Source organism: Anarrhichthys ocellatus, unplaced genomic scaffold (genome assembly GCF_004355925.1).
Source record: "Anarrhichthys ocellatus isolate YVR2014 unplaced genomic scaffold, GSC_Weel_1.0 scaffold80, whole genome shotgun sequence".
Lineage (NCBI taxonomy): Eukaryota > Metazoa > Chordata > Actinopteri > Perciformes > Anarhichadidae > Anarrhichthys > Anarrhichthys ocellatus.
This window is the reverse complement of record NW_022280110.1, coordinates 486,872-507,318: the sequence shown is the minus strand read 5'-3', so window position 1 is coordinate 507,318 and position 20,447 is coordinate 486,872. Positions and strand designations below refer to the sequence as shown.

The window sequence follows — 20,447 nt, the reverse complement described above, 5'->3', positions numbered from 1 at the left end:
GTGGGTAACATTCCTAGAAAAAAATCCTGATTTTTAAAATTTACAAATAAAAGATGATTCTCTAAGATTAAAGCGTCAAGGGATGGATGGAGATCTGCTACAATATAGTAGGCTCTGTGCACTTGGCAGCTCAGTTACCACCGTTTTTAACAGTGGCTTCTGTGATGTGATGAGTTTGATCCTATCTTGGGGGAAAAAGTGATAGTATAGTATGTCAAAAAAAATTCATAGACTAGTACGTCGAAAAAAGAGCACAATACGTTAAAGTCAACATCGAAAAATATGTCATAATATATATGTTGAAAAAAATAATTAAAGTCATAGTATGTCGAAAAAAGTAATAAGTCATAGTATAGTTACTATACTATGACTTATTACTTTTTTTGACATCCTATATTATGTCAAAAAAAAAAATCTTCATATAGTTTAGAAAAACGTCACTGCATAGCATGTTGAAAGAAGTCCGGTGCATCCATTGAGGACGACTTTAGGCACCAGTAATGTAACAAAGACACGTGACGCACACAGCTGGAATAATCTCAACCCATGGCGGGACAAATGTAACAGTTCCTTTTTGTATTCAAAAGTTGTGTTTATTCAAAATGATCCGGTGCGCATTCAAACTTTGTCATTCACAGTTTGTGTTGTGCCTCGAAAGGCACATTTCTTTCTTTCACCTTCATATCACTCGTGATTTTTTTTTCTTGAATGTAGGCTACATACAATTCAATTGCTATATTTCGGACATGATGTTTACAAGAGCAAACAGTTGCCAAGTTATTATATCAATAAGAACATTCTCTTGCATTCAGTGCTAATTTGTTGAATTTAATGTTGCCATATTAGCTCAGTGAATGTCTGTACTAAATTTCATGGAAATCCATCTGATACTTGTTGAGATATTTCAGCCTGGAGAGCCACGCAACTGCATAGCAAAAAGGGCACCAGCTGAAGTCCAGACCACGTGAGCAAGTCGAACAATCGCACTAGAAGACACACAAATGTGATCCATGTTGATCCGTCTAGTTCTGTGCACATGTTTTGCTTTTGAAATGACAAAGAGTTTTAACGAAAAACACACAATTACACAAAACAAATCAAGTTATTATAGTATTCAATAATAGCGTTCACATGGAAGTACACATACTTGACTCAAAAATTCAGCAAACATTAGATCAAGGTTTTGTCTGTGTGTCCCAGCTGGTTTGTATTTAGGCTTCATTTGTTGTTCCTCCAGGGAACAGGTAATCTAACTGTCGATTTGTGCCTGCATCCGGCTCCATGGAGTGAAGAACATCTCTGCCAGTGATTCTGTGATCACGGTGAAAACACAAAAAAGTCTCTACTGTCTTTCCACTCCCCCAGTACACACAGCCGTCACCAGTCCTGGCTGTCTACGCAGTCCGATGTGAGTCAGTATATTATACTAATGCTGAGGTCTCAGTAACACAGATGCTTTCACGCTTGGATGGGGTTAAACCAGCTAACCACACGTCAGTTAAGTTGTCCTCGTGGCTCTTACTGTGTCTCTGTGTAAACAATTATAACACAATACATTCTGAAGATTACACATTCAATAGTCTTCTCAAAATCTATGTAAATCAAGGTCTTGCTGCATGCTTGTTCACTGTGTGATCACACAGATGGGCTTGGGTGGCAAAAGCCCAAATTCTCTTCTCTTCCCTTACTGAAAAATCTGAAGCACATTAGACCTTTGCCAATTCATTTCCCCAAAGATGATCTACCATCTTGGATAAAGTCCCATATGACTCAACTGTGCTTTTGAAGTCACCTCAAGCCTTTCATGTTGGCCATAATCCTGCTTTTTAACCATTTCGTCCTTACTAGGGGCTCTTGCAGATCCCAAATCGGCCCTGCAGGGAGTCGCTAATGCGTAATAAACACCTGTTTCTGACCATAGTCCTTCTCTTCTCCCACCTTTTCACCCATCTTATCCTTCCACTTAAAGGGCAAGGATGTCTGGCTAGTCCTGTTGTGGCAGCTCAGTCTGGGGTCGTGCAGGAGGTTCCACATAAGCCAGATCTGAGGAACACTGAGGCTGTGAACAACCATGAGTTCCCTGTAAAAACAGGGGTCAAACGTCTGAAGGTGGGGTGCTGCAGATGGCCGGGTAATTCCGAAGGTCCGAAAGCCCTGGTGGCGTGATGGTTTGACGCCGATCAGCTGGAGGCACATTCCTAGAAAGACATCATCAATGGGGAACAACTCCACCTGGAAGTGAATAAAAACATTGTGAATCAAAAAATTGTAAAAACAGACATACAAAAATATTAAAACTGTCAAACTTTGACGTACCTGTTGACAGGCAGAGCTAAGTCTCCGAGCCGTATGTCCCGACATGACAAACCCTCCTCCCCCAGCGTAATTCGGGTACAAACCCCCTCCATAAACAAACTCTGGCACATAGTATTTGGAATTGCGCCGCCGAATTGGTTTAGCATGGATAATAATATCACCAACAAACAGATCCTTGTCTGGCTTTTGACCTTGCAGCATCTCCAATATATTCTCCACATTAACATACACATCAGCATCGCCCTTGAAGATGAATCTGTATGAAAAGAGATAATAGGAAAAGCAATCAGATAGGAGTCACAAAAAGGCTAAGAATCAGATAGACTCTTGATTTAGGCTTGTAAACACTGACTTGACATGAGGACAGCTGCTGTTAACCCATTTCAGAAAATGTGTTTCCTTCAGCGTCAGGTTGAAGAAGGTGTCTTCAAAGTCCCAAAGCAGGATATCTCCAAAGGTTTGACTCTCGTAGGTCATGAGCCGATCCCAAAGAGGCAGAGCAGTCCGATTCCTGGGAACCCCCAGCAGGAAAACAGTCCGGATGGACACACCATTTTGAAAAAGTCCCTCTTTACCCCAGGTCCGACGTACCACCTAAAATTAATTAAGTGCAGAAAGGAAAAGATTATTTTGTTGAGAAGAAAGAATTAAGTTAATACAACGTTAGGTTAAATGTGTGTTAATCGTGTGACATTTGGCAGAGTGTCACCAGTAAAATGGCAACAGCTAGACTCATCAGCAGCACTGGCAGCATATGGGGCTTGTATGCCAGTGATCTGTTAAAACAACCTCAGTTTGGAGAGATACCTGCATAATGTCTGCTGGCCACACTGGAACCCTGAAAATATTGGCCATAGGAAGCGTCGTCAGAAAGCAGATGGTTTCTGAGATTGAACTTGTATTAATTGATTTTTTTTACCCACATGTCTACTTGTCAAATGTAAGTCCAATATTTACTCTACTCTTATCTCTAGTTTTAGTCTCCACCAACTCCTGAAGGAAATATCGGGCTCTTTAGCTGCTAAATGCTCCACTGTGTTCACCAGCTAGATGCTAACTCGATCCATCTGCAGATTAGTGCTGTGCAGGTAGAGTACAGTGGGTTTATCAGAACTGTTTAACAGAAAACAGCTGCTGGCTGCTGTTATGAACTACACTGAGAACAGTGAGAGTGAACCAAATAGCAAAGAAAACAAAAGCAACAAGCTTTCATACACAAAATAGCTTGTGTGAAAAATACAGCCTAACTTCTGTACTGATTCACAGCACATTTTACCATTTACAAATTTTTTTTTTTTTTTTTTGTCCAACATACAACATGTCTTATTTTACCTGACGTTTATCAAAATCTGCAGGGATAGATTTCACCGCAATGAGCATGTAGGGAGCAGTGGTAGACCCTTTACTTCCTCCTTCTCCTGCTTCCTCCTCTGCTCCTCCAATGTGACATTTCTCTGGCTGGTCTATGAGCAGCTTAAAGTTTCTGTTGTCCTTTTCTCTCAGATAGCCCTCAAAGTCAAATGGTGGCAACGTAGGCAGGGGCTTGCCAATGGTCTTAGTTGGGACAGCATTTTTCCGTTGAGACTTGGATTTCCCCTTAGATTTGACCTGATGTTTGGACTTGGGCTGCGGAGGTTTGGACTTGAGCTGAGGAGGTTTCAACTTGGACAGAGGAGGTTTCAACTTGGACAGAGGAGGTTTGGACTTGGACAGAGGAGGTTTGGACTTGGACTGGGGTTTGCACGGAGGCAGCTGTGTCTCTGAAGGGCTGGATGGGATCTGCTAATTAGGAAAAATGATGTGAGACAGAAGTTGGAGGACATTTTCTATAGCAAGATCATGCGATCTTAAAGTTGTATGTGCAAAAGAAGTATAAAAACTAAAAATCTAAAATGACATTGAAAACGAGCATCATAATTTCTGTTCGTACTGCTTCATGTTTATCTCTTCTAGGTTGTGTTGGACCATCTGTGGATCAGTACAGATGGTCATTCACGCAAACATAAATGCAAACATACTGTGTGTACATACATTGATGCACTCTACATATGCAGTATGTGTATTCACACAGCACATACTGTGCAGTGCTCTCACACTGGTTGTGAATTTCAGCTCAGCAGTAGACACTGTGAAAATGTCTCCACATGCTCTGTGAGCACAAAGAGCATCGCATGTGGGATGTGAACTTCCCTAATCTTATAAATGAGGACAAGACTAACAAATGATGACCTTCTTGCAGCACCTTCAGGTCAGCACATCACAATCAGTCCTTTGTCACAGGATTCTTCCTACACACATCATCCATCACAGTCCTCATCGCCTTCACCTGCTAATGCAACACTTTCTTTCTAACAGCAACTACCCTCTGCCAGACTAGTTGCTTAATTTGCCTGTCTGCTGTTTGGTGATATGAAGTCTTATCTTTTAGTGCACCCATTATCATTTTATCCATTTTACATGATGAAGATACTTGGATTCTGATACCTACATGCAAACAGGCACACACATTTATAACTTGAACCAGATCAGCTCATACCCCGGGAGACTCCTGGCCTGCTTTGGCTTTGCTAGCGCCAAGCAATGTCCTGCTGGAGCTGGTAGAGCCATGGATCTCCAGCTTCCACACAGGTCTGTCCCACCCAGAGGAGAGCACAACCTGGAAACATGGATGGGATTTGATTGGACATGTGATTTTAAATACTTAAGTACTTTTTTTAACTATACCCCTTCATATGCTGTGATTGGTTCTATCCTTACCTGATGGGCATAGAGCAGCAGAGAGAATAGCACCAGTAGCAGCATCGTGCACAGCACATCTCCCTTGACATGGAGGATTCTCCTGATTGTCCCCATCTTCCTTGGTTCCTTCTGAAGACGCTGACTTCAGTTAAGTATTGAACGGGTATGCAGTGGAATGGGGCTGGCGCAGTTCATACTGCTTTGCAGACAGCAGTGGAGACTGATACAGACCAGACTTGGGTTTGCGGGAAACTCTGCAGAATTCGAGGAGAAGATGTGGTGATTTTTCTTCCTGTTCCCTGCTGCATCGCTAAACATCACCTCAAACTTCACAGTTTGTCTGTAAAAACTAATATCACCATCTTGTCTGGCTCCATCCTCCCCTTCTCCTCAGGCACCCAAGGGTGGGGGCATCCTGGACAACAACAAGAACACATTTCCATAGACTTTGATGATCCCTGTTGCATAGAACATATTGTTACTTGTCCCTTCCCCCATTTGTCTGCTCTAAGGACGATGTGCTGTCCTGGAAGTTAGTGTGAAACTCTCTCTCATCTTGTTTCATACAATAAATGAGCCTCGTTTGCCAATGATATCAATCAGCAGATTATTTTTGACGCACTAGAGAAATATACTGTATATAGCCGATCATCTCTTATTTTTCAGTAAGATGTTTTTTTGTCATTTGTATGTCACAGGGTGTCCTGGCATCTAGTTTAAACTGGCTAAATGTGACTGAATTCTGAGCTCCGAACATAACCTGCTTCACATGACCTCGAAGTAGTAACCAGGACAAAACAAATAATAATAAAATAATCCAAGAAGTTATTGTTGGCTGATAAATAGCAGAAAGTATTTTCTTGATTCCCATTATTCATAACTCCGTTCAGAAGGGGGAGGGTCCGTGTCTTATGTAAGTGAGCATAAGGGTACCAACTCTGTCTAAGAACACTGTGTCCAAACGTTCATACCATTGGCAGACATCATGTTATAACCACTGTTAACGACTGTCTAATCTCAGCTATTTATTTTAGAGCGCAAATTCCACACAAGCATGACCAACAGCGTCGCAAAACTTCTCCCCTATAATTTCTCGACAAATAGGACTATATGCCGCATGTTTTACAGTAGCAACCAGAAGTCTGCCTGGTTTTATAATTACAATTGTTGTGAAATGTTCCCCGATCCATGAAAGTCATTCAAACTTACCAGACGAGACGGAGGACGACGTCGAACTGAAAACATCTGTGCAACTGCACCACAGCCTCCACTCTGCGCACCGACGCACAAAAAGAATGATTTCAAAGACAAACACCCGATGAGAGAAGATGAGCGACTGTATTCATGCGTGTGTGTGTGTGTGTGTGTGTGTGTGTGTGTGTAGAAGGGAGGTTAGAAATGTTACCTGGCTTTGAGCCCGTCAGCCGCTGGCTGCGCTCATAGTTGCCTTAAAGTACTGTAGGGAATATTCATATATTTACTGTCAACGAAATAACTGCAAGTGTAGACAATTATAAACTAATTTTTTAATAATAATATAATAAATGACTTTCTTGGTGTAGAATCAACTAATCACGAAATAATTAGCACTGCTTGTTGTCAGTTTTAGGTTGTATTGTCTTTTTTTTAATCGAGAGACAAAATGACCGTAATGAGACCTTAATTACTACAAAAAAACGGCAAAACATCCACAGACAAAAAAACAAATACAAAAACATCCTAAACAAAGAGACAACAAGAAGAGGCTATACAACTATATAAAGTCTGTCCAAAGTAGGTTATCAGAATGTCTTGGAATTTAAGAGCCAGTCGTCAGATGAACAAGCCAACCAGGAGAACCTGAACGCAACACCATCATCCTTTAGCCTGACCACGTGACTTAAACAAGGCCAGAGCGACCTCAAGCCAGATGCCAACACAGCAACAAGGGAGGACAAAGGGAGAAATAGACGAGAGGACTAAATAAAAGTGCAGAGTGTGGATCTCTAAAGTTATGATAATTAGTCATGTCTTTTCCTAGTTTGAGTCTACAAGGAAGTCAGGGATCAAGGCCAGCTAAATATTTCATACTAGGCCAAGCTACCCAGTCATATGGGAGAGCACACTCAGGCAGAGACACAGCACGAGCAGCAGTAATTTACGACTCTAGACTGGGTCTTTACTGAACCATATGTAGCGCCTGTAGAATACAGCGCGTGAGGGAACATGTGTGCATCCAATCAGAACTATACCAAAAGTAGGAAAGTTGAGGTTGGAAAAGCAGAGTCCTTAGTGCTGGATGTAGTGTGTGGATGGTACAGCTTAACTGACGAATACATAGTTAAAATAAAATGGAAGACCCCTGGAAATATGCAGCATAGTTTACATGTATGTTAAAAAATGGGAAGCCCCATTTTTCCAATTAATTATAATTTTCCCTCTCAATTCTTTCCTGTTGTTATACAAGCAACGACCACTTGGTGGGTCACTTATTTAAATTTCATGCCCTGCAGCCAAACTTTGTTCAAACCTGCTGAACCGTACCTTAAATTCTAGCAGAGATCACAACGTTTCCAAAGATAGCAAATACGTACATACTTTTAAAACAAAAGTTTATTTAATAATAGTTTCTGCCACACACACAATTATACATTTACAATCTCTGTGTACAATCTACAAAAGGTAAACAAGTGAAACACACAGCGCTGGTCCTCTGACATCCGTTCATTTAAAATAGTTTTCTTGCACAACACACAGAACCATAAGGGCCACCAGTGATTTCAATGAAGCTGCTCTCCGTCTTGCCCCAGCTGTGCTCTCTCTAAACATCACTGTGTCAGCTGAATCAAACATTCAGGCTGCCGATCCAGCAGATACTCATTTTCCTACAAACCCTCGTGTTTTAGTGGAAATGCATTCTTTCCTGAAGTTTAAACGTTTTCATGAGAAATGCGCAACGCTACCTGGAAAACGTCCACATTCAAAGGGCATTACACTTAACTCTACTGATGCTGTCAGACAGTGTATGCGAGAGTAGAACTGAAGAAAAGACTTTTGTTTTGCATGAGTTTCAGACAGCAGTCAGATTAATGCATTAAAACTAATTTCTCTGAAGCATCATTGAATATCTTTCTTCCATTGCTTCTGAGAAACAGTCCGAGGGAAGCACTCCACTACCTCTTTTGCTCCAGCTGAACTCTCCAAACTATCTAGCTAAGCTTTAACTGCACTAAATCAAGCTCCTTCAAGCGCACTAAGCCTGTAGTCAGCATTTTATCTCTGTGAGCTAGGAGAATTTCAAGTCTTCACAGACAGTAAAAAGGTATTATGGAGCTCGTACCAAATGTTGCTGCCAGGCAAAAAGATAGATTAAGGCTACAAACTGCGTCCCTTCTCGTGTCCTCGTCTCATCATTCTGGGGGGAAATCCTTGCTGGTGCCATGCTTGAAATAGGTCAAGCTCAACATTACATTGCCGAGTAGTTCTGCGGTGTGCTTGCACTTTCAATCTATTTGTCCATTCCTAAACCACCACCCCTTCCACCCTCAGGAGGATGCAGTGCCAGCTTTCATGATCCTGAAGAGTGCGTTGATGTTATTGCTCTTGATGGCGTCTCGGCAGGCAGAGATCACTTGGTTCTTGGGTTTACCGACTGGAGGTAAGGAGGAAGAGCGACAGACAGATTAATATGAGGAGACAAGACAGGTATGCGACTTGTAACGACACATAGAGGATGACATAAATGCTTTTAAGCTTCTGAGCTTTGTTCACTGACATTTGATAGTGAAATCAGTATTGAAATGGCTGTTTAGTCTTCTTATTAAGGATTCCTCTATATACTCTGATATTATTGATGAATACATACATATGTATACTGTATGTGCAGTGGGCTTTTGATGTTGCATCACTGCCATGAACAACATAAATACCACCGTTTTGACTGCTCAGTGTCCTGACTGAGATGCAGAAATGTGCTTGTCAAGGGATGCTTGGTGTTTTGGTCGTGAGTGTTGTTTCCCTGAAAAGTCAAAACTCTCCTCATCCCCGATATGCTACATCTTGCATGCTTCCAAAAAAAAAAGAAGCTATAGGAGACACTGAAACAGAGGGTTTCCAGTCTGGTATCTAAGGTGAGCCGGACTCAAGTACTCCGCAAAGCATTTGTAGTCCCTCACCGACATCAGCAAAGCGTTGAATATGTCCAATCAACACTAGAAAGAACCAACATCTGGACCAGCAACACGTATGCACTACATCCAAAAACCTACCCAGGTACAATAATATTGATTGTACATAGGCTTGACTCAGCCCACATGCAGTTGTTCAGGAATTGTGGTTGTTACAGTGTGTCATACATATGTACACACACGCACACACGCACGCACGCACGCACGCACGCACGCACGCACGCACGCACAGTGGCCTACCTCGGAGTCTACCAGCCCGCTGTATGGCCTGGTTGACAGACTTGAGGCAGGCAAGTAATGCATTGTGGTTGTTAGAGCGGATTTTATACTCGTTGACCAGATCCCTGTTTAGATCGTACAGCTCTCTGTAACGCTTCTTCATAGTTGTCCTGCAGAGAGCGAGGGAGAAAATCAGAGAGAGCGTACGGGGAGAAGAGGAAGAGAAACAGTCCTGTGGTTAAAAAGAAAAGATCTTATAGCAGTATTATCAATATATATACGCTGAAATATACACTCAGTTACAAGTTTTTGTTGAAACTGTCTTAGAGAGGTGTTGATTCAATTTGGGGCTCACTCTGAAGTTTTGTGGTGCAGTTGGATTTGTAAAGTATTATACTAAAAGGCATTTCTAATATTTTGTCTGTCCCATTTATATCAATGAGGGTGCTTTAAGTATTAGAAGCACCTTTCATTACAACAGCACCACAAACTGCAGCCTCCAAAATGTCCATGAAGTTGTATCAACATTCATGAAGGATGTAATGTAGGACTGTTGTATTAGACTGTACTACTTTTAGCTAGGTGTACCTAATTAATCAGCAACTGTGTATTTGTTCTTCATGTTTTTGATACAATTGTTCTTTTGTTTCAGAAAACACTAGTAAAGAGTGTTTGCACTACAGTTGACCTTTTTCCCAGCAGACATTTTGAATTGTCATGGTAACATTTAAGGGAAACTAAGCCTTTCTATTGTTGCAACGCTGGTGGAAGGTGAGGGTCTGCTGATGGCTTTTTCTCTTTGCTGGCTTTAAACAAGCATGCACAATACCACAGCTCTGGAAGTGGCTGACCTAAATTGCATGCAACCATAAAAAAACGTTATCAACGTCAATATGTTTCCTAAAGAAATCATACATCACATTTAGTATTTGACAATGATTATAAATGGGACCAGTTCAATTTGCTGCACGTCTGTCGTGGTTACTCACATTTCACCCATAAGGCGAGCATCCTCTGCTTGCACCAGCATGTTCCTGATGTAGTTGGAGTGGTCGGCCATGGCTGCAGTTAACTTCTGATGGACGGAGTGGAACTCATCCACCTGCATCGCAGATATTTAAGACTCATTATGAAAGCAACAGCTACATTCTCTCTGCTGACAAATAAAGATTTAATTTCTCATGAGCTCCCTGACTTCTCTCAGCCCTGACAAGCCTTTTACACAAAGTTGTAGTCACAATGCACATGTACAGGTCAATGTACATGTGGGGATGGATGGAAGGTATGTCTTGGAATACTAGTGGAATATACAACATGAAATGTTTTTGACAGTAGAGGTTTCAATGTCATTAGAGCCAGACCTCAGTGAGTGTGGTGTGTAGCTCCTCAAAGTATCCGGGGAAGTCTGCTTCTGCTGACAATTCCTCTATTGCCAGGAAGGAGGCAAGTGATTGGATCAGATCTCCTGCCAGGTCAATGTCATCGGTTCTCAGAGTGATCTGATTGGGCAAATTAAGGATTAACTAAGCATCTGATTTTAGCTTATTTTAAAAAGGAAATGTCAGTAGCTATTGTAACTTCATGCAAATGAACCTCAATGTTTTTGCTCACTCTTGGCAAGGTAAGAACTCATGATTTATACGGTCACAATTTTCCCTTTATGAGCAAAAACCCAAAACAAAGTATGCACAACACAAAGCCTTTGTCTTTTAAATCACTAATGTAATTAATTGAATGTAATTAAATTGACTTTGTACAATATAAATAAACAAGTCATATTGATGTTGTTGGTAATAACAAATCACAGTGATTTCATGTTTCAATGTTTATGTTTTGAGCTACAAAACTCAAGCACTTGATTCTCTTGTTGATGTAATGTTAAAACTTGCAGAAAAAAGTGCACAAAAGTGTAATGTGTAAGAGTGATATGGCTAAACGTATAGTTGTTGTTGTGTGTTTGTACCTGTCCATTGGTGGCCATACTGATGGACAACAGTCCCCCTCCTCTTAGAGAATTAAATGTGATGTCGGGGCTGTCTACTCCTTCTGGAAGCAAGAAGTTCTGATTCAGCCACATCACCACCTACACACACACACACACACACACACACACACACACACACACACACACAGATGTAAACAATTGCATACATTAATATAAGATTGTAATTAGCAAACATATGTTGGGATGTTATTGCCTTGGACATGCTGTGGGACTGATCAGCCTACCCTCTGTGGTCGGTCGTTGATGCTGAAGGTGACCCTTCCAGTGGGCGGAGCAGCTGAGGAGTCAACTGTGATGTCATACATGGAGAAACGAGGCAGCTGACGAGTGATTTCAAACACATGGAATTGGGTGCTGGAGAAGACAAAAAGAATGAAGTGCAGAGAAGGTGGTTAATTACATGGTAAGAAAAATGCAATTAATACACGACAGCACACGTACTTTACTTACTCACACATCCTACCTAGTTTTCCCTCCAACAAAGGCTTTGATGTGCAGATCTACTGGTATATCCTTTGGGGGGACAATGGGCACGCGGACACAGCCTGAGAGGTTCTGAGCGCTGGGGTGCACAACGTGACTCTCCCCCTCAAATATCCCCTCTGCGAAGATTAGCACTGCACGAATGATGGTTTCTAGAGAAGATAAAGGAGAGATTCAGGGACTTTGGACTATAGAGTATTTGCCCTGTCCTTGACGTGCTTGAAATTCTCAGCCTAAGTGCTAATACACTCTACCATTTGGTGTTGAAATGCTGAGCTCTACATGAGCTTTCTGAGCCTCTGTAGCAGGCCTCACTGACAGCGCTGTCTGGAGCTGAGTGTTGGCTGGTATGACACCCACTCCACTGTTTGTCTCTGACACACCCTGAAACAACAGCACAGTTTCTGTGGATGTTAGCATATAAAATAATATACAGCCACATGTCAATTAAGAATCCTGTGATTATCCTGTGTGAAGTCTGCTATCTCTGAAACAAACAGCGATGCAGAGAATTATGACAAAAATGAAACGATAAAGGGAAAAAAAAAAATGTGAAAAGGGGATTTTACTCATCTCTGTGCTTGTACGATAATATAGAAATGTACCTTGGCATTCTCTTCATAGTTGCGTAGCTCCAGCAGCAGATTCTGTCTGCGTTGGCTGAGGTCTCTAATGAGGTCTTGTTCAGCACTGGAGTCCATGAGATTTCCTTTAAGGTCTTTACTGGCTGGCAGATAACCACGGACTACAAGATACACACATTTACAACACTGATGACATTCTTATCCAAGCCTAAATGGTCAGATCTCCCAAACCATGTTCAGCATGTTTGTATGCTATGTCTGAATTAAGCTTAAGGTACAGTTGAAGCCCATGGTAATGTGGTTATTTGTTTTTAGGTATCTCTACTCAGGAAGTGGAAATAATGATCTGCTAGTTGCACGAGATCAAATAGATCGGAGTCACAAATGCACCACACATAAAATTTAATAAATCTCCATTGAAATCAGGTGACAGCACTACAATATTTAGTAATTTGGGTTACCTTAGTATGTGAACTTGCACTCTCACACACACACTAACTCTCCTCCTTCTGACAGTTGGCAGGGAGTTAGTGGGATATTAGTGCTGATAAGAAAGGGCACTAACAAACACAGAGCAAGAAATTGTGTTTTTTTTCCCAAAAAAGAAAATAGTGACAGATATTTGTAAAAGCATTCATCCAGGGACACAGAGGATGGCCTGAATCCAACCATTTCCAACACATCTTCATACATGCATACGTGGGCAGAAACCATACAGGCAGACAACATACCTTCTCCCTCTGTGGAGGCGCAGATAAGTTGCATCTGTCCATCCAACCTGTAATCTCCCTCCACCACTCCGGCCACAGAAGAGGAAAAGTTGTCTTTAAAAATGACCTCGCCTGTGCGGTCACTACGAGCATCAATCTGAAATAAAAGGAGAACCTGATCCACACTGAAGACGAACTAAAGACAGTGTGGAAATGAATGACTTCTTGTGTGAAATGCCAGGCCCGCTAGGTTGTGAGCTGACCTTTCCATTGGACCAGCCAGTGATAAGCTCCACCACCCCGTCAGCATTCAGGTCAAAGGCATGGATGCTCATTGCGTGATTCTTGGACTGATTGGAGAGTGAAAAACACATTATTTAAAAAGGAAATGGAGACACATTACATTTAAAGTCAAAAGGCCCTTAATGGGTCAGTCAGTTCAAATTTCAAACAGCATCAAATGATTAAGGACATACAACATGATAGGGTTGTTCTATAGACATAGAATAAACAGAACTAAGGCTTTCAGAGGGAAAGGCTGATGGAAACAATGACAACGACACCCACCAAGTGCCAAAGACCACCATTGTCATTAACACTGTGTGTTGAAGAACTCTATAGCAGTCATGGTCTTGAGACCGGTCTCAAGACTACTTGTTGAAGTCAGACTCGTCTTGGTCTTGTTTCTGTCTCGATACACTCTGGCTTTTGGTCATGACTTGGTCTCGGTTTAGGTGGTCTTGACTACAACACTGGTTGCTAATACCTATTTTTTTCCAATAAGGTTAGCCCCTCTATTCCAAGACGACACTATCATAAATGATTACGGTACCTTAATCCTCCAGTAGCGGGCGCTGCGGTCATAAACTCCCACAGTGCCATTGGCCAGGGCATAGCCAAACCTGCTGTCATGCATATGGCACAGTGACGTTACTGTCTGTAGGGAGAAGGACAGAGGGGAAACTAGTAACAGTGCACTGGTGATTTCAAGTGTTATTGTGCGACTGTTAATTTAAAATAAACAACAACACACTTGTTAGTTTTGATGGATATTTTTCTCGGGAGTCTTTAAAAAAGTGAAACACATTGCATCAGTTTACCTCGTTCTCACTCATCTCAGACACAAGCTCGTCCTCTTTGAATACTCTGATGTCAAAGTCCTCTGAGCCGACCAGAAGCTGGAAACACAATAGCGTCAATATGAATTCATCTTTCATTGAACTCACGTCTACAGTTCAGACACAACTGTTAACATTTTCAAATTAGAGAGCTATAGAACACGAGGAGGAAGATGTGCGACAAAGCTCTGTGATCAGACGCAGCATCAACACAGCGTCAGGACGTACCTCATTTTTTCCATCGCCAGTAAAGTCACATAGTACCAGAGATCTGACATTATCACCAGTCACCTAAAAACAAGAAACTTCATTATTACATTTATTTAGTTGATTCAGACAAAGAATTATTCATGTTGGCTGGGTCTGCAGAGATTTAACACATGGAAATGTGCTGATAATCAAACTGGTTACATTTTAGTGAGGTGTCTTTGTCTCATAAGTTGTGCGTTGCTATTCAAAGAAACCAACTTCTTGAATGTAAGACAGACTGTGCTGATATTAAAATGTTGCCTTGATGTTCTTACCGTCCAAAAGTGGTCATTGCCAGCATGGTCAAAGCCTTGTAAAGCGCAGTTCCCTCCAATGATGGCCAGAGGACTCGGTTTGTCCCCGAGGTGCCCCAACACAATAGCGTTGGCCCCATCCGTCACCTACACCCCCACACACACAGAGGAAACGGACACAAGGCCCTTTAAAAATGGAGTACTGTACAACATGTCGACAGCCAGGCTCGTCTCCAGAGTGTAAAGCACTGCTGCTTGTTGTCATTTTTTCAAGTATTCAGTTCGAAACAGAAACGGCATAGATGCAAATATGTTATGAGATGATATTTTTACAATGATTTTTTTTCTATGGCAGATTTTTAAATTCAAAACTCATTGATATATTTTGGCTTAACATGTTATATTTCATGTTTGTACTGTACTATCTACCAAAGCCCAGTAATCACAAATCACAGTCTCTTTCCTGCGATCATTGGAACATGGTTGTGTATGTTGCAACACCTGTGAGATTATCTGGTTTATTACTAACTTGGCAATTTGGCCAGACATTTCCTTTTTTTATAGCAGCAGCAAGGTCGAGGCCATTGAGATAATTATATGAGGTTCCCTCATCCGTCCTAACTTTCTTGGGACCGCTACTGGGACAGTATCTTGAACGTTGATGCTGTCTGAGCTAGCCATGTCATTATCGTGCTTTAAAATCCCTCATCATCAGTAGCCTCAGGTACAGCAGCTGTCATCAAAACTCTCAAATGTCAAAGAAAATACTGCTCTGCACTATTCATACACCATCATGTTACTGTGAGAGAAAACACATACTAACACACTGTTTCCCTTGTTGTGTCTGTATGTACTCTAGTAAGAGTGAGACAACAGTGACATCGTGGGGCCAGATTGGACAACACAACAGTACCTGTGTGTCGTGAATACAAATGTAACACTCATGCATAGCTTGGGTCTCTACCAACCTTTTTACAAAATGATAACAACAATGCTTTCTATTAATTCATTCCATCCTCCATCAAAATATTATATAGCAACAAGTAGTAGTACGATGTGATTTTATTGAGGACTAAAATATTGGAACTTGGTTATTTATTATCTGGTTTGATTACACCTGATTTTATCATTCGAAAATATTGTCTTTTATTACGTAGTATTATTTTAAAGAACCGCTGTCTCACATTCAACATGTGAAATGAAGCATGTTTATGCATGAGTGCATGTATGATCTATGTTATGTGTTATAAGCATGTATTTGCACCGTGATGCTGGAAAGTGTGTTGTGTGATGCAGCGGCTTGGAGCCAGAGACAAACTTCCCCGTGGGACGATAAAATATACATTATCTTATCTTTTATGGTTTTTGACACCCGGTCACTATTAAAAACAAATATGTATACCAGGGATTTGAGTCCTTTAATGTCAGTGTTGTCTTGGGTTGCTAAAGAAACTTAAAAAGCACCTTTCAAATCACAGTTACAAAGCTCTTTACAATAAAAACGGAACACGTACACACACAACAACACACCTGTGTTTATCTACCTGTAACCTCTATGCATTTAACCAATATACACTTTGCATTGTTACATTGTCTTAGACTTCATTCCTGGAGAGAGATACCACTTCAACCAAATGTTTTCCCTCCACCTATTCTCAGTTCCACTCACCTCTCTGTAGAAAATATCAGCATTGTCATGGACATCATAGGCCAGCAGGTTGGTCTGTGATCCCACCAACAGCGTGTCCCCCGTGGTGTTTGGTCCCAGCGTTCCTGCCGTCAGACATGTGACTGCCTGGTTGATGTTGAGGAGTGAGATGTCAGAGTCTTGTGCGCTCTGGCTGAGGCGGTGGGCCACAGGTCTCTGACCACGAGCATGAGGGTTATGGATAAAAACCTTACAGAGAGAAACAGAGGCGGAAACATATAGTGTGTGACTTAGAGTTGGTAGTAAAAGTAAGAAAGGTATTCTATAATCGAAAGTGTTGTAATGAGCGTAAGTCTAAGAGACATGTGGTGAAGGACTCTTTAAGTTGTTGCCTGGGTCCAGACCTTTGAATCCACCCTCTCAATGCTGTCTGATATCAGGCAAGTACAGTGGGCCAGCACAGAAACAATGTGGAAGTTAAAGTTCAGAATATGGTCCCTCGCTTTCCACAATGTTATAACGAGGCCACGAAAAGGCATTTGTAGAAAATAAAAAGATGGAAGAATGTTCATGGACTCAGGCAGCAGCCATGGTATGCAATACAGTTTCTGCTCATTACGAATTCAACTAAATTATGTGGGAACAGAGAACATGTTTATTCCCCTCACCTTTCCAGCCTGTGTGGCTGCAGTAAGGCATGGGTGGACTCCATCAAACTTCCCAACAGTCACCATGCGAGGGTTAATCTTGTGGTTGAGCTTCAGTGTGAATATCGGGACCAACATGGTGAACTACTGTATATCCTGACAAGAGCCCAGAAGAGACAGACAGAGGCACTTTATTATTTATCTTCTTTTCGGTTCGTAATATGGGAAATCAAGCGCATGAGCTAAATAGGTTGCATGGTGCATACGATCAAGTCACGACGATGCGTGTTTTTGCTCCACTAATGTAATTACAGGCTTTACCATCGGACACCCAGCGGAGAACTCCGTTGCCTAGCAACAAAGAGTGGCACGCTAAAGCTTTTCATCTGTTAATCTCCTGTCTGTTCAAGAATCTCAATTATACAACAAAAAGTCACCACGTGTGACTTTAGAACAAATTGTAATATCCGTTTCAATCACAAATACGATTTTAATCCTTGGCAGGAAATTAAAATCGCCAATTTTTGCCTTCATTGCCTTGCAAGCCTAGCAAAGTACCTAACTAGCTAGCTAGCGGCTAACGTTAACATCGCTGGCTTCAATGTTGCCGGAAACCACTCGATCTGTTGACGATAGTAAAACAAACGAAGATCACTTGGGAAACCGTAACGTTGTACATTTGAGCAAACAAACTCACCTTACCCCCTCTTCAGCTGCTGGATTTTGTTTCAAATTAGCTAACCAGCTATAAATAGTTAGCTGGATAGCACGCCCACTCAACGATAGTTGACAGTCGATTCCCTGCTAACGACTACTTCCTCTCTACCGCTTTCAAAATAAAAGATTCTGGTCAACCATGTGAGACAGCCGTGGTGGTATGTAATGGGACTCATGTTACATGAACTCAGTTACAGTACTTACTGAGGCACTTGTACCTCACCGAACTAGTTCCCTTTCATGTTTGAAATGTATGTAAGCCAAATAGTGTATAATACTGTATATATTCAGCAGTTATAATGAGACAACCTTAAGTGGGTCCTCCACTGATTTAGTGTTGCATCTCCCTATAGTTGCGATACTCAGGTTTTAAAAATATAAAAATCGGATTCTACATTTCCCATGATGAAACCTGAGAGCATTTTCGATTACACTATAGTTGCCTTCAAGATGGTCTCTTCCTTCAACCTAACACCTCCACTCTGTGCAGAATAGGATCGGGACACGTGTTTTTATTTTAATTTTATATTTAACATGTGACCCTACCCTTCTTCTACAAGACATTGCTACGTGGTGTATGTGTAAACAGGCCCCTCTAAGCATGATTCACCATGATGTAGTTGGAGTCACAAACCAAGTGCTTTCTCTTTCAATGCCACGGGTAGATTTTTTCAAAAGTTGTATTTAATAATAACTTGATGCTCCACATCATATCTTGTCCAACAGTACCCTCTAGTGGTCATACTTATATATGTATCTTATCAAATACAGTTTGTTTATAAAGCACATTTAAAAACATCCAGAGTTGACCAAAGTGCAGTGTAATAAAATAACATGAACATAAATTTAAATAAGACTTTAAGTAGAGCTGACTCCTTGTTGTGACGTGACCTGAAGCCTGATTTAAATGTTCCATTATGTTGTGTCTAAAAGGACAAGAGCTGAGAAATACAATACATAGTGTTGATTTTAAGATATAATGAAGAAAATTTGCAATTACACAACCTACCATGACTCTAATGAGGAAGTGATACAAAATGCCAGTTCAGATTATTTTGAATTAAATGCAGTTTACTTGTTTTTTTAAATCAAGGTTTGTATTCTTTTTAAATGAAATATTTTATAGCTCTTCTGAATTTAGGTTCTTAGTAAACTTTGAAGTCCAGTTGATCCTGAAGGCATCCAGACAGTAACTGTGTTTATTGAGATCTGATTTTGAGGGATAATATGAACTAATTTAGACCTAAGTTATAGTTGCAATGAACAGTGATGACAGTTGGCCCACACAATGGCGCTGTTTTTACAGTGCAAGGTTGTGTGAAACCAGTGAATTACAAATAAGGTGTTAGATATGATTTTTCTGTTATTTATGTATTCCATGTATTATCACCGTTATCTGAACAAAAGAGGTCCCTTTTAGTCTTTATGAGTATTTCTATATTCACAACTATGGCCCTGTCGTTATCTGATTGCTCTTGTTAGTTTGATATTGATAGCATGCCTGAAGAATAAGGTTTTATACTGCGTAGTACTATATTGCTATTAGTATTATTTTGGGATTCTCTTTGGTGTCAGCTTTGTGACTTTCTGCAGCACATCAGGCTCTGCTGCTAAGTCTTGTGCTGAACTTTGAGACAGATGTTAATGCAGCTGCTCATTCAGTTTGAACTGGATTTGAGATATTGTGATATGTAATAAATCAGTAATTAAAGTTAAGACGACTTAAGAATGACATCTTATACTGTCCCTCACAGCAATCTTACGGCTACAACAAAGCCAATTCACATGTTACCATACTTGTGTCTCTCAGGGGATATAGTTATATTTATTTATACATACTTTGTTTTTCTCATGCGATGAGTAATTTTTCTATATCATTGTAGTAAATTAGATGACTTAATGAATAACCCTTGTTTACTTGTCTTGCTCCTCTATATTCTAATGTAAAGGTTACTGTTATGACATTTACGAAAAATGAGTGATGGCCTATTAGAATCAGAATCAGAATCAGAACCGTTTATTGCCAAGGAAGTTTGCACCTACAAGGAATTTGTCATGGCGGGTGGTGCGTAACATTTAACAATAAACAATAACATTAAACTATCAACAATCAACACAGTGCAAGAAATAGAAACATATTAAAATTTACAATACAATATAAAATAAAGTGCACAACAAAACAGATAACAGGACTGTAAAACAAGTGAAGTATAAGTGAAATGTTAAAAGTGGCGAGTGTGTTTAAATAAAAGAGACAGGGATGTGCAGGGGAGAGACCAGAAGGAAATGTCCTGGGGATGACAGAGTCAGTGGGGGACCCGGGCTTTGTTAATGAGCCCGACTGCGGACGGGAAGAAACTGTTTGTGTGGTGTGAGGTCTTGGTTCTGATGGACCGCAGCCTCCTGCCAGATGGAAGGGGCACAAATAGACAGTGGTGTATAAAGTACCCAAAAGCCATACTTGAGTAAATGTAAAGATACCTTACTGGAAAATGACTCCAGTAAAAGTAAAAGTCACCTATTAGAATACTACTTGAGTAAAAGTCTTAAAGTATCTGATATTTACTGTACTTAAGTATCAAAAGTAATTTT

General features: G+C 40.8%; 2 protein-coding genes across 8 annotated transcripts; both read right to left on the bottom strand.

Moving 5' to 3' along the window:
- Positions 1-587: 587 nt before the first annotated feature.
- Positions 588-6,488, bottom strand: b3gnt9 (UDP-GlcNAc:betaGal beta-1,3-N-acetylglucosaminyltransferase 9). 5 transcript variants are annotated; one of them, XM_031874317.1, is made up of 7 exons: positions 6,461-6,488; positions 6,265-6,327; positions 5,074-5,470; positions 4,853-4,972; positions 3,649-4,098; positions 2,669-2,910; positions 588-2,572 (listed from the first exon to the last, which is right to left on the bottom strand). In XM_031874317.1, exons 3-7 carry the CDS (start codon positions 5,167-5,169, stop codon positions 1,888-1,890), a joined length of 1,593 nt encoding a protein of 530 aa, XP_031730177.1. In that variant the 5' UTR covers positions 5,170-5,470; positions 6,265-6,327; positions 6,461-6,488; the 3' UTR covers positions 588-1,887. The 5 variants fall into 5 exon arrangements, with proteins under 5 accessions (XP_031730177.1, XP_031730182.1, XP_031730178.1 ...); XM_031874322.1 differs by lacking the exon at positions 6,461-6,488 and having other exon boundaries at positions 588-2,232; positions 2,317-2,572; positions 6,265-6,449; XM_031874318.1 differs by lacking the exon at positions 6,461-6,488 and having other exon boundaries at positions 5,074-5,309; positions 5,415-5,470; positions 6,265-6,449.
- An 862-nt stretch (positions 6,489-7,350) lies between these two features.
- On the bottom strand, positions 7,351-17,935 carry bbs2 (Bardet-Biedl syndrome 2). Of its 3 annotated transcripts, none has more exons than XM_031874399.1 (18): positions 17,836-17,935; positions 17,160-17,294; positions 16,513-16,740; positions 14,865-14,990; positions 14,569-14,631; positions 14,323-14,400; positions 14,055-14,159; positions 13,486-13,572; positions 13,244-13,379; positions 12,534-12,673; positions 12,183-12,312; positions 11,909-12,080; positions 11,670-11,799; positions 11,404-11,523; positions 10,802-10,939; positions 10,430-10,542; positions 9,462-9,610; positions 7,351-8,686 (listed from the first exon to the last, which is right to left on the bottom strand). In XM_031874399.1, the coding sequence occupies exons 2-18, from the start codon at positions 17,274-17,276 to the stop codon at positions 8,580-8,582; spliced, it is 2,139 nt and encodes a 712-aa protein (XP_031730259.1). In that variant the 5' UTR covers positions 17,277-17,294; positions 17,836-17,935; the 3' UTR covers positions 7,351-8,579. The 3 variants fall into 3 exon arrangements, with proteins under 3 accessions (XP_031730259.1, XP_031730261.1, XP_031730260.1); XM_031874401.1 differs by having other exon boundaries at positions 17,841-17,935; XM_031874400.1 differs by lacking the exon at positions 17,836-17,935 and having other exon boundaries at positions 17,160-17,815.
- Positions 17,936-20,447: the final 2,512 nt, after the last annotated feature.

Coding starts and splice junctions, on each gene's coding strand:
- bbs2 (XM_031874399.1), bottom strand. CDS start 17,276: ATGTTGGTCCCGATATTCACACTGAAGCTCAACCACAAGATTAACCCT. Junction 12,081..12,182: donor CAGCATTTCAACACCAAATG/GTAGAGTGTATT, acceptor TATCTTCTCTAG/AAACCATCATTCGTGCAGTG. Junction 10,940..11,403: donor GTATGGCCACCAATGGACAG/GTACAAACACAC, acceptor TTGCCCAATCAG/ATCACTCTGAGAACCGATGA.
- b3gnt9 (XM_031874317.1), bottom strand. CDS start 5,169: ATGGGGACAATCAGGAGAATCCTCCATGTCAAGGGAGATGTGCTGTGC. Junction 2,911..3,648: donor CAGATTTTGATAAACGTCAG/GTAAAATAAGAC, acceptor AATTAATTTTAG/GTGGTACGTCGGACCTGGGG. Junction 2,573..2,668: donor AGCAGCTGTCCTCATGTCAA/GTCAGTGTTTAC, acceptor CTTTTCATACAG/ATTCATCTTCAAGGGCGATG.